This window comes from Oncorhynchus gorbuscha, linkage group LG03 (genome assembly GCF_021184085.1).
Source record: "Oncorhynchus gorbuscha isolate QuinsamMale2020 ecotype Even-year linkage group LG03, OgorEven_v1.0, whole genome shotgun sequence".
NCBI lineage: Eukaryota > Metazoa > Chordata > Actinopteri > Salmoniformes > Salmonidae > Oncorhynchus > Oncorhynchus gorbuscha.
The window spans coordinates 90,563,012-90,575,493 of NC_060175.1; the positions used below are offsets into that span (position 1 = coordinate 90,563,012).

Genomic DNA, 12,482 nt, shown 5'->3' on the forward strand with positions numbered 1-12,482 from the left:
ACAGAGAGATCCTTGTTGAAAACCTGCTCCAGAGCGCTCAGGATCTCAGACTGGGGAGAATGTTCACCTTCCAAAGGACAACAACCCTAAGCACACAGCCAAGACAACGCAGAAGTGGCTTTGTGACAAGTCTCTGAATGTCTTTGAGTGGCCCAGCCAGAGCCCGGACTTGAACCCAATCGAACATCTCTGGAGAGGCCTGAAAATAGCTGTGCAGCAACGCTCCCCATCCAACCTGACAGAGATTGAGAGGATCTGCCTAGAAGAAGGGGAGAAACTCCCCAAATACAGGTGTGCCAAGCTTGTAGGGTCATTCCCAAGGCATCTCGAGGCTGTAATCTATGCCAAAGGTGATTAAACAAAGTACTGAGTAAAGGGTCTGAATACTTAAATGTAAATGTCACATTTAGGTTTTTTATTTATTAGAATACATTTGCAAAAATGTATTGGGTATTGTGTGTAGATTGATGAGGAAATTTAAAAATATAATATATTTTAGAATAAGGCTGGAAACCTAAACAAAATGTGGAAAAAGTCAAGGGGTCTGAATAGTTTCAGAATGCACCGTAACTAAATCAGTTCAATCGTAATCAATTAATCTTTGGACTGACCAAAATACAACTACTTGCCGGTTGGTGCTCAGTGGGTAAGACTGTTTTAATGGTTTGACCACCAGACAACAGAAAGAGAAAGAAAACATGAGCTGAACATAACAGTATGCCAGTGGAAGGGAGGACAGTAGCAGGAGACACTATGAGCTGAACATAACAGTATGTCAGTGGAAGGGAGGACAGTAGCAGGAGACACTATGAGCTGAACATAACAGTATGCCAGTGGAAGGGAGGACAGTAGCAGGAGACACTATGAGCTGAACATAACAGTATGTCAGTGGAAGGGAGGACAGTAGCAGGAGACACTATGAGCTGAACATAACAGTATGTCAGTGGAAGGGAGGACAGTAGCAGGAGACACTATGAGCTGAACATAACAGTATGCCAGTGGAAGGGAGGACAGTAGCAGGAGACACTATGAGCTGAACATAACAGTATGCCAGTGGAAGGGAGGACAGTAGCAGGAGACACTATGAGCTGAACATAACAGTATGCCAGTGGAATGGAGGACAGTAGCAGGAGACACTATGAGCTGAACATAACAGTATGCCAGTGGAAGGGAGGACTTTCATTATCCTCCCACCTCACGAGGGAGAGAAATTAGACAATATCTTAAAGATATGTGGATTTCTGGTAACGGAATTTCAAGGCACAAGGTAATGTTTCTTAAACTTACAGATGGCAAACATTTGTGTTGATATTAGTTGGCAGGGGTATCTACTTAAACATTATTGTGTTTTGAAGTATTTCTAATACCTTTTAAGACTTTTTCTGGTAGATGTTATCTAAGACCCCTTTTTCTGTATGTTTATCCAGAAATCAAAAGCTTTTCTTAAGATGGAAAATGGTTGGAAAATGTATCTTAATTTCCCCAAAATATAGACTCTTAGCTTTTATTTGACACCCGCTTTAATATGCTCCTATGAACTTCACATGTTGGTGCTCATGGGATCTTTTACATAGAAATGTCATAATTTTGAATACGGTAGTCTATAGCAATTGGAGACAACAAAGTTCAGTAAGTTGATGGTGTGTTAACCTGGTGTAGCGGGCATGGCTGCGGACCAGCTCGATGACCTTCCCTGTGTTGCTGACGGCCCCATCTGTGATCAGGAAGAGCATGCGTGGATGACCCACGTGCATGGGTTGCCTCAGGATCCAGTTAAGTGGTGCCAGGATGTTGGTGCCGCCCATGTCAGCTCGGATCTTCCTGATGTACTCACAAGCCATGGTTACTGTTTCCTGAATCATGGAGCGACAGGGGAGAAGCATATTACTAGTCTTGAGTCTCTTGTTACAGACACTTGTAGCTGCCCAGAGAAAAGACAGGGGGGAAGCATATTATAGCAGCATTTATTATAATAATACACAAAATAACATTTAGTCATCTAACAGAGGCAGACAAGTGTGTCTGTGAATTATACTTGTACTCCAACTACATTTACAGTTGACCTTTATTGTCATATAGCAGACGCTCTTATCCAGAACGACTTACTGGAGTAATTAGGGTTAAGTGCCTTGCTCAAGGGCACATCAACAGATTTTTCGAACCAGCTGTTTTTTGGGATACTGGCCCGCCGCTCTTCATCAGTATGCTACCTGTCACCCCTACCTGTACTACCTGTAGCTGTGAAATCTGTCACGCAAGATTAAGCATTTACTAATAGAGATTTTATCACTGACATGCAGTTCAATAATATTGACCTGAAAAAAGAAACTATGTTCTGCTTTCCTCATACCTCATCATAGCTCTGACTGGTAGAAAACAGTGTTTTGAATGTGGAGCCAAAGCCGATGATGTTGAAGAGACTGGCAGGCACAATGCTCTTCAGGATCACCACCATGGCATCCTGGGAACAGAACAGAAATAGAAACACAAGGTCAATACGAAGGAGAGGAGAATGAGAAAAGAGGGAAAGAGATGGAGAGAGATGGAAATGAAAAGGAAAAAGAACAAGACAGGCAGACAAGGTGGTCAATCATTAAGAGACTCTAACAACCAGCCTTGTTCACCTGGCTGCAAGTGTTATTCTTGACGTTTAAACATTTTCGGCTGCGGCAGTATGACCAGATTACAATTTTATCTGTCAGCAGGCTAGTTACTATACACTGGAGAGCGTCTTTGTGGTGCACTAGAGAAGTGCAACATAATCCATTGTATTATTATTATTATCTCTGTGTGACAGAGGGACGGGCCAGTGTATTATTAGAAAGTGTATGCTCAATAACAACCATTAATTTCAAGTTTGGCTGTAATCATATTTCACTGTATTATGTTGTTGTTGTTTTTTTACACCAAACTGTGTATTTAATACCCTTTCTTTGTGAATGTTTCATTTATTTATGACTGAAAAAAATCTCATCAAATCAAAGTTTATTGGTCATTTCAAGAACTGAAAATTTCTTCAAGTGCAGTCGCAAAAATCATCAAGCGTTATGATGAAACTGGCTCTCATGAGGACCTCCACAGGAAAAGAAGGCACAGAGTTACCTCTGCTGCAGAGGATAAGTTCATTAGAGTTACCAGCCTCAGAAATTGCAGACCAAAGAAATGATTCACATAGTTCAAGTAACAGACACATCTCAACTAGAGGTCGATTTCAAGTGGGGCCGATTTCAAGTTTTCATAACAATCAGAAATCGGTATTTTTGGGCGCCGATTTGCCAATTATTAAATATTATATATATTTTTTACACCTTTATTTAATATTTATTTAACTTGGCAAGTCAGTTAAGAAAACATTCTTATTTTCAATGATGGCCTAGAAACGGTGGGTTAACTGCCTCGTTCAGGGGCAGATCGACAGATTTTCACCATGTCAGCTCGGGGGATCCAATCTTGCAACCTTACAGTTAACTAGTCCAACGCAATAACGACCTGCCTCTCTCTCGTTGCACTCCACAAGGAGACTGCTGTTACGCAAATGCAGTAAGCCAAGGTAAGTTGCTAGCTAGCATTAAACTTATCTTATAAAAAACAATCAATCATAATCACTAGTTAACTACACGCGTGTCCTGCGTTGCATATAATCTGACTGAGCATACAAGCATACAAGTATCTAACTGAGCGGTGATAGGCAAAAGCAGGCGCATAAAAATTCATTCAAACAGCACTCTCGTGCGTTTTGCCAGCAGCTCTTCGTTGTGCGTCAAGCATTGCGCTGTTTATGACTTCAAGCCTATCAACTCCCGAGTTAAATGGCTGGCTAGTTAGTGCGCTAATAGCGTTTCAAAATTCACTCGCTCTGAGCCTTGGGGTGGTTGTTTCCCTTGCTCTGCATGGGTAACCCTGCTTCGATGTGGTGGCTGTTGTCGTTGTGTTGCTGGTTCGAGCCCAGGGAGGAGCGAGGAGAGGGACGGAAGCTATACTGTTACACTGACAATACTAAAGTGAGGGAAATAGTCCTATAATTCCTGTAATAACTACAACCTAAAACTTCTTACCTGGGAATATTGAAGGCTCATGTTAAAAGGAACCACCAGCTTTTATATGTTCTCATGTTCTGAGCAAGGAACTGAAACATTAGCTTTCTTACAAAGCACATATTGCACTTTTACTTTCTTCTCCAACACTATGTTTTTGCATTATTTAAACCAAATTGAACATGTTTCATTATTTACTTGAGGCGAAATTGATTTCATTGATGTATTATATTAAGTTAAAATAAGTATTTATTCAGTATTGTTGTAATTGTCATTATTACAAATACATGATTTAAAAAAAAATAATCGTCAGATTAATCGGTAGCGGCTTTTTGGGTCTCCCAATAATCGGTATCGGCGTTGAAAAACCATAATCAGTCTACCTCTAATCTTAACATCAACTGTTCAGAGGAGACTGTGTGAATCAGGCCTTCATGATCAAATTACTGCAAAGAAACCACTACTAAAGGACACAAATAATAAGAAGAGACTTGCTTGGGCAAAGAAACACGAGCAATGGATATTAGACCGATGGAAATCTGTCCTTTGATGTGATGAGTCAGAATTTGAGATTTTTGGCTCAAACCGCCGTGTCTTTGTGAGACGCAGAGTAGGTGAAAGGATGATCTTCGCATGTGTGGTTCCCATCGTGATGCATGGAGGAGGTGTGATGGTGCTTTGCTGGTGCCTCTGTTAGTGAATATTTTTTTTAAATTCAAGGCACACTTAACAGGTATGGCTACCACAGCATTCTGCAGCAATACGCCATCCCACCTGGCTTGCGCTTAGTGGGACAATTATTTGTTTTCAACAGGACAATCACCCAAAACACCTCCAGGCTATGTAAGGGCTATTTGAACAAGAAGGGGAGGGATGGAGTGCTGCATCAGATGACCTAGCCTCCAATCACCCAACCTCAACCCAATTGAGATAGTTTGGGATGAGGTGGACCGCAGAGTGAAGGAAAAGCAGCCAACAAGTGCTCAGCGTATGTGGGAACTCTTTCATGACTGTTGGAAAAGCATTCCAGGTGAAGCTGGTTGAGAGAATGCCAAGAGTGTGCAAAGCTGTCATCAAGGCAAAGGGTGGCTACTTTGAATATTCTCATACTGCATACTGTTTTGCCCATTTACCCTCTGAATGGCACACCTACACAATCCATGTTTCAATTGTCTCAAGGCTTAAAAATCCTTCTTAAACCCATCTCCCCCCCTTCATCTACACGGATTGAAGTGGATTTAACAGGTGACATCAATAAGGTATCATAGACTAATCAGGTGAATTCAGATAAAAGCTATGTCATGTTTTGTACACTCAGTGTATAATGGTGAAGAGAAAGTAAATCCTGTCATTTCTGTGTTGCTATGACAAAAAGTTGACAGAAATGACATGATTTCCTTTCTTTTACTCTCTAAAATAAAGAAATACAACCCTCCTCTGACCCATTGAGGAACAGTAATGGCATTTTCTCTGTCATAAAGCATGCACGTATGAAGCAGTTGTTATATGTAATGGACTTTCTTCATGACATGCAACAATACAGAGAAAGTTAATAGAGAATGTTATTGCAGAGATTGATTAGAGAGTCTGCTCACAGGAAACTTCAATGCTTTTTGTCAATTTCAAGTCATTGTGTCATAGAAAATCTCCACTGCTCTTTCTCCCACTTTCAAAGGTGCTATCAAATTGGTGCTCGCTAGCATTTTGGGGTCGCTGGCATTTTGGTGTCATAGAAATCTCTCTTTCTCCTTATATTCAGTTAAAGATGCTATCAAATTGGGGCCTGGCATTTTGGGGGAGTTTCTGGCAGATCAAAGAAACCGAGGAGAAATGATTTCCTCATCATCGGCCTGACCTGGCTGGGTCAGGTCAGACCGATCCCCCCTCAGGAGAGTGAAAATATTTGTCATGGGTCCTCAGATCCTCAAAAGATTTTACAGCTGCACCCGAGAGGATCCTGACGGGTTGCATAACTGCCTGGTATGGCAACTGCTCGGCCTCCGACCACAAGGCAATACAGAGGGTAGTGCGTAAGGCCCCGTACATCATCGGGCCAAGCTTCCTGCCATCCAGTACCTCTATACCAGGCGGTGTCAGAGGAAGGGCCTAAAAATGGTCAAAGACTCCAGCCACCCTAGTCATAGACGGCAAGCAGTACCGGAGCGCCAAGTCTAGGTCCAAGAGGCTTCTAAACAGCTTCTACCCCCAAGCCATTAGACTCCTGAACAGCTAATCAAATGGCTACCCAGACTATTTGCACCCCCCACCACCACCACCACACTGCTGCTACTTTCTGTTATTATCTATGCATAGCCACTTTAACAACCCTACCTGTATGTACATACTTATCTCAAATACCTCGACACTGGTGCCCCCGCACATTGACACATTAACTCTGTACCGGTACCCCCTGTATATAGCCCCGCTATTGTGTATTTACTGTTGCTCTTTAAAAAAAAAAAAAATCTTCTCTTACTTTTTATTTGTTAGGTATTTTCGTAAAACTGCATCATTGGTTAAGGGCTTGTAAGCATTTCACTGTAAGGTGAAATGTTGTATTCGGCGAATGTAACAAATAAAATGATTTGATTGAGTTGATTTAAGTCAGGCTTTGGGGTGTCAGAGGGGGAGGATGCCCCTCTCTCCCCAATCAGAAGATTTCTGAGTATGAGTCATGCTGCCCTGCTGTGCATGACAGACCAACAGGGGTTAGTCAAACATCACCACTCTCAGCCCAGTCCAATCATGTAACATTACAGTCAGATGCACTGGAAATAAAGGCCGAGCTGAGATGAGTTTCCATTGACCTTTCCATCAAATGACCAGTGAGTCATTGAGTCATTAATAGCACATCTTACATATATAATTAGTAAACTATGTTATTCCTTCGTAATTCATTCCATTACTTTAGTTGCCCTTAAGTCTCCATCCTCCAGGTTTAGTTTTGCCAAACTAATCTGTTTATTATGTTTATGCCCTTATTAAGAATAGATCACGAATGGGTTTTCAATGTGTTATGAAGTCATGACAGTACCTTGACGCAGCTGATGTTGACCCCGCTCATGCTCCCACTGCGGTCGATGAGGAAGATGAACTCTCCATGCACCTTCCTCAGGTCAGAGGTCATGGACTTGAGGTCTGGGCAGAAGTTGAGCATAACCGCAGGGTTGTGGAGGATGTCCTTGTGGAGACGCTTACGAATGATATCCACCTTCACTTTGCCACATTGCCAGAGGATAACATGGTGAGAGAAGTGCTTGAGATCTAGTCTACACATGATCAGAGGATAACATGGTGAGAGGATATCATGGCCACAGGATAACATGGTCAGAGGATAACATGGTCAGAGGATAACGTGGTCAGAGGACAACATGGTGAGAGAAGTACTTGAGATCTAGTCTACACATGACCAGAGGATAACATGGTGAGAGGATATCATGGCCAGAGGATAACATGGTCAGAGGATAACATGGTGAGAGGATAACATGGCCAGAGGATCACATGGTCAGAGGTTAACATGGTCAGAGGATAACATGGCCAGAGGATAACATGGTCAGAGGATAACATGGTGAGAGGATATCATGGCCAGAGGATAACATGGTCAGAGGATAACATGGTGAGAGGATATCATGGCCAGAGGATAACATGGTCAGAGGATAACATGGTGAGAGGATATCATGGCCAGAGGATAACATGGCCAGAGGATAAGATGGTCAGAGGATAACATGGTGAGAGGATATCATGGCCAGAGGATAATATGGTCAGAGGATAACATGGTGAGAGGATATCATGGCCAGAGGATAACATGGTCAGAGGATAACATGGTGAGAGGATATCATGGCCAGAGGATCACATGGTCAGAGGATAACATGGTCAGAGGATAACATGGCCAGAGGATAACATGGTGAGAGGATAACATGGTCAGAGGATAACATGGTCAGAGGATAACATGGTGAGAGGATATCATGGCCAGAGGATAACATGGTCAGAGGATAACATGGTGAGAGGATATCATGGCCAGAGGATCACATGGTCAGAGGATAATAATAATAATAATAATATATGCCATTTAGCAGACGCTTTTATCCAAAGCGACTTACAGTCATGTGTGCATACATTCTACGTATGGGTGGTCCCGGGGATCGAACCCACTACCCTGGCGTTACAAGCGCCATAACATGGTCAGAGGATAACGTGGTCAGAGGATAACGTGGTCAGAGGATAACATGGTGAGAGAAGTACTGGAGATCTAGTCTACACATGACCAGAGGATAACATGGTGAAAGGATATCATGGCCAGAGGATAACGTGGTCAGAACATAACATGGTCAGAGGATAATATGGTCAGACAATAACATGGTCAGACAATAACATGGTCAGAGGATAACATGGTCAGACAATAACATGGTCAGACAATAACATGGTCAGAACATAACATGGTGAGAGGATAACATGGTCAGAGCATAACATGGTCAGACAATAACATAGTCAGACAATAACATGGTCAGAACATAACATGGTCAGACAATAACATAGTCAGACAATAACATGGTCAGAACATAACATGGTGAGAGGATAACATGGTCAGAGCATAACATGATCAAAGGATACAGTAAGAAAATAATGAAATAAAGAGAATGAGATCCCAATCACATCATGTAAGCTTTGAATAAGAGCCATATTCACATACAGCAATGACTTTGTACATGTCATTTTTTTATACATATCTTACATGTCACATCTGATAAGAAAATTATTATAATTTTATTAAAATTAGTTATAGCTCTACAAGGCAGCGTTCCGCTAAACTACAACAAAGCTTTTTCCTGCATGCTAAGATCCATTAGATACGTAGATCTAACAATAAAATATTCTCCATATGGAACGTTTTTGATAAGCTGATTTCAGCTATGCTTCTTAAAGGAAATTACGGTTGGGAATTTGTTTAAAATGACACCCAGATGATTTGAAAGAGAAAGGAGACTCAATCAACTGGTACATGTGTTCTTGCAGGTAGAAATTCCAAGCAGAACACTGAGGACTTTTTGTGGTTTCCATAGTAACCCCTTTCTTTCCCACACATCATTTTAGGCTAAGTGTCCTCTCTCTCCCTCCCATTGAGGTCTACTGGTCATTTAAGGATGTAATTGTATCTACCACCGTAGTGCCATTCAGACATGTGGAGAATAAGGTACAATCTGTACCGACACGATTTCACCTCAAGAAAAATAATAAACTCACCATTCAAACAACATACTGTAACTCCAATGTGTATCATTCATGTGCGGTTTTAAAATGATCTCAGAGAGGTTGAAATAAATCAATTGCTTTCATATAATAATAATGGACACGGGAATACTGGAATGCACTACTAATACAGGCCAAACCAGGTCTAACAAATCACACAAAACTGGCAAAAGGTGTGGATACGCAGCCCTTACGAAAATAAATTGCAGTCAGAGTGCATTATAACTGCCGTACACTGTAGTATAACTGCAGTACACTAGTATAACTGTAGTACACTGTAGTATAACTGTAGTCAGAGTGCAGTATGACTGCTGTACACTGTAGAATAACTGTAGTCAGAGCGCAGTATGTCTGCAGTATACTTCAAGTACTGGGTCCAAAATAACACAGTTTATTTTGCAGTATAACCGCAGTACACTGTAGTATAAATGTAGTTAATGTGTAGTATAACTGCAGTACGCTTCAAGTACTGCGTCGAAAACAACACAGTTTATTTTGCAGTATAACCACAGTACACTGTAGTATAAATGTAGTTAATGTGTAGTATAACTGCAGTACGCTTCAAGTACTGCGTCGAAAACAACACAGTTTATTTTGCAGTGTAACTGCAGTTCAACTGCAGTACATTGCAGTTATTCTGCAATTACTGCATCCAAAATACCCCAGTCGACTGCAGTTACTGCACTTTTACTTTAGTTTCAGAACTGCTATCTTTTCTTATAAGAGAGGTCTCATTATCTGTTGTTATTGAATATTCATGATGCTATATGCTTTTCTTCTCTAATTATAAGCAGCATCTTGCCATTTTACAAAGCCTCTTTAATCTATATGAATCCTCTCAGACAGCTGCTTTTTGTCACTCAATAAGGCTACTGGGTAAAACGCAGATCACATCAGATCAGATACAGCACTCACTTTCTTTTCATTACTGGAGTCCTTCTTGATGGCCTTGATGTAGTCACTCTTCCCTGTGAGGTGTTCATCGTACTCCTCCAGTGTCATGTCTCCATCCTCAATCAGCACAAGAGGCAGATGAGGATCTAGTAGGAAACAATGGGCACTAGACTAATATGGTACAGTATCACCTTGACAACAAGCAGGTTTCAGTATGAGCCATAACACTGATAGAAGGGTACAATATGCAATTCCTGCAAACATCTGTCAGAGAAAAGGCAGACGTGGCCAAGTAGTATATATTTCTGTCACAGACTAATCTTGGTTAACCCATAACTAAAGTCTTGCATAATTGGTCAGGTGCTCAATTAAAGTTCTGGGTGTTAAAAGAAGTGATATAATGAGGAGCGGAACCGTAACGAAGAGCTCCTCCCACTCTCGTTGCAAGTTACAGGCAAGTCTATAGGCCAAATGTCACCTCCCCTTCCATAATTTAAAAACATGCTATTACTTGCGAAATTGTGATTTGTCCTGAGCACAGGAACTAATGCTGCTTGCTATCTCACTCATCCCATTTTATCATGACTGATACAGTGGGGCAAAAAAGTATTTAGTCAGCCACCAATTGTACAAAGTTCTCCCACTTAAAAAGATGAGAGAGGCCTGTAATTTTCATCATAGGTACACTTCAATTATGACAGACAAAATGAGAAAAACAATCCAGAAAATCACATTGTAGGATTTTTTTATGAATTAATTTGCAAATTATGGTGGAAAATAAGTATTTGGTCAATAACAAAAGTTTATCTCAATACTTTGTTATATACCCTTTGTTGGCAATGACAGAGGTCAAATGTTTTCTGTAAGTCTCTAATTATACTTCTTTTAACACCCAGAACTGTTTTGCTAGCACAGACTGGAATATGTTCCGGGATTCATCCAATGGCGTTGAGGAGTATACCACCTCAGTCATCAGCTTCATCAATAAGTGCCTCAACGACATCATCCCCACAGTGACTGTACGTACATATCCCAACCAGAAGCCATGGATTACAGGCAACATCCGCATTGAGCTAAAGGCTAGAGCTGCCACTTTCAAGGAGCGGGACACTAATCCGGACACTTATAAGAAATCCCGCTATGCCCTCAGACAAAGGCTGATGACTCAACTCCCGTGTGATCTGATTAACTGTCCACATATAAATAACAGGGCGAATTGTTTGCAGCAGATAGTCAATGATTTTCCCACAAGCACTGTCTTTGCTGATGAATACTTTGTTGAGGGATGATACGATTGTGATGTGTCATTATCTCACTTAGCTATCCAGTCGCTCTGTATAAGAGCATCTGCTAAATGACTAAAACGTAAAATGTAAAATGTAACACTGGCCTATTCTGTGTATGTGATATTGTATTTGAGTAATGTGAGTAATGGTAGTCCCTGGCAGGCTGAATGGTGGGTGGTGTGTCCACAACAGTACAGTACCCACCACTGGGGTAGATGATGATCTCCACAGGGCAGTCGTAGGTGTACTTGTCAGCGAGTGTGATGACGACGCTGGTGGCTGAGCGGGCCAGGGGATCTGCGTCGGCCCGGATGGCATGAGAGGGGCTTTCCACACCTGCACAAAGACACCTCTAAAGCATCTACAGTGTAGAATAAACAGTGGAATCACATGAAAATACTAGAACAAGATATCACAAAAAAAAACTCAAATTAATCTTGTTTGTGTGAACAGAGGTAGCTTTGTACTCATAGAGGAAAGATGTCTGTTAGTCAGTGGAACATACATTGTATTATAATACAAATAAACTGCAAAGTGTAGATGGTTGTATGTTGTGTCTCTGACCTGCAAGGAGATACGGGGCTCTGATCTCCAGCTGGAAGCTAAACTCATAGTCAATAGAGTTGATGGCCTCTTCCTCCAGCAGCTGGGCCATGTACAGCTGGGGGGGTGATAGGAGTCTGCTCATTTGGATCCAGGTCACAATTATGCCTGCTGCCCCTCCTGTGCAAGAAAATACCACAATAGAAAATCATAGTAATTTAATTCATAGTCCTGTTGTCACATCTACTCCCGCTCCTCCCCTCCGGCTTCAATGTTGCCGGTTTACTAACCACAGGTCCTGGGAACCATCATTATGCGGACCTGGCATTCATCATTAAGCACACCTGGACTCCATTACCTCACTCATTACCTCCCCTTTATCTGACACTCTCTTAGGTTCTTTCCCCAGGCAGGCATTTGTGAACACAATACAAGAACGGAAAGGAACGGATCACAAAGGAATAAATGGGACTCAAGG

At 41.6% G+C, this 12,482-nt stretch overlaps 1 protein-coding gene across 1 annotated transcript in view; it reads right to left on the reverse strand.

The window, feature by feature from the left end:
• The window catches only part of LOC124022884 (von Willebrand factor A domain-containing protein 5B1-like), a 48,837-nt gene that overhangs the window by 35,163 nt on the left and 1,192 nt on the right, over nt 1–12,482 (reverse strand). Inside the window, exons 2-7 of the mRNA XM_046337581.1 lie at nt 12,026–12,184; nt 11,666–11,797; nt 10,197–10,321; nt 7,069–7,245; nt 2,351–2,461; nt 1,651–1,853 (exon numbers count right to left, since the gene is read on the reverse strand). Of these exons, the coding sequence (XP_046193537.1) occupies nt 1,651–1,853; nt 2,351–2,461; nt 7,069–7,245; nt 10,197–10,321; nt 11,666–11,797; nt 12,026–12,149 (872 nt within the window). The 5' untranslated portion in view covers nt 12,150–12,184. The remainder of the gene's footprint in view (nt 1–1,650; nt 1,854–2,350; nt 2,462–7,068; nt 7,246–10,196; nt 10,322–11,665; nt 11,798–12,025; nt 12,185–12,482) is intronic.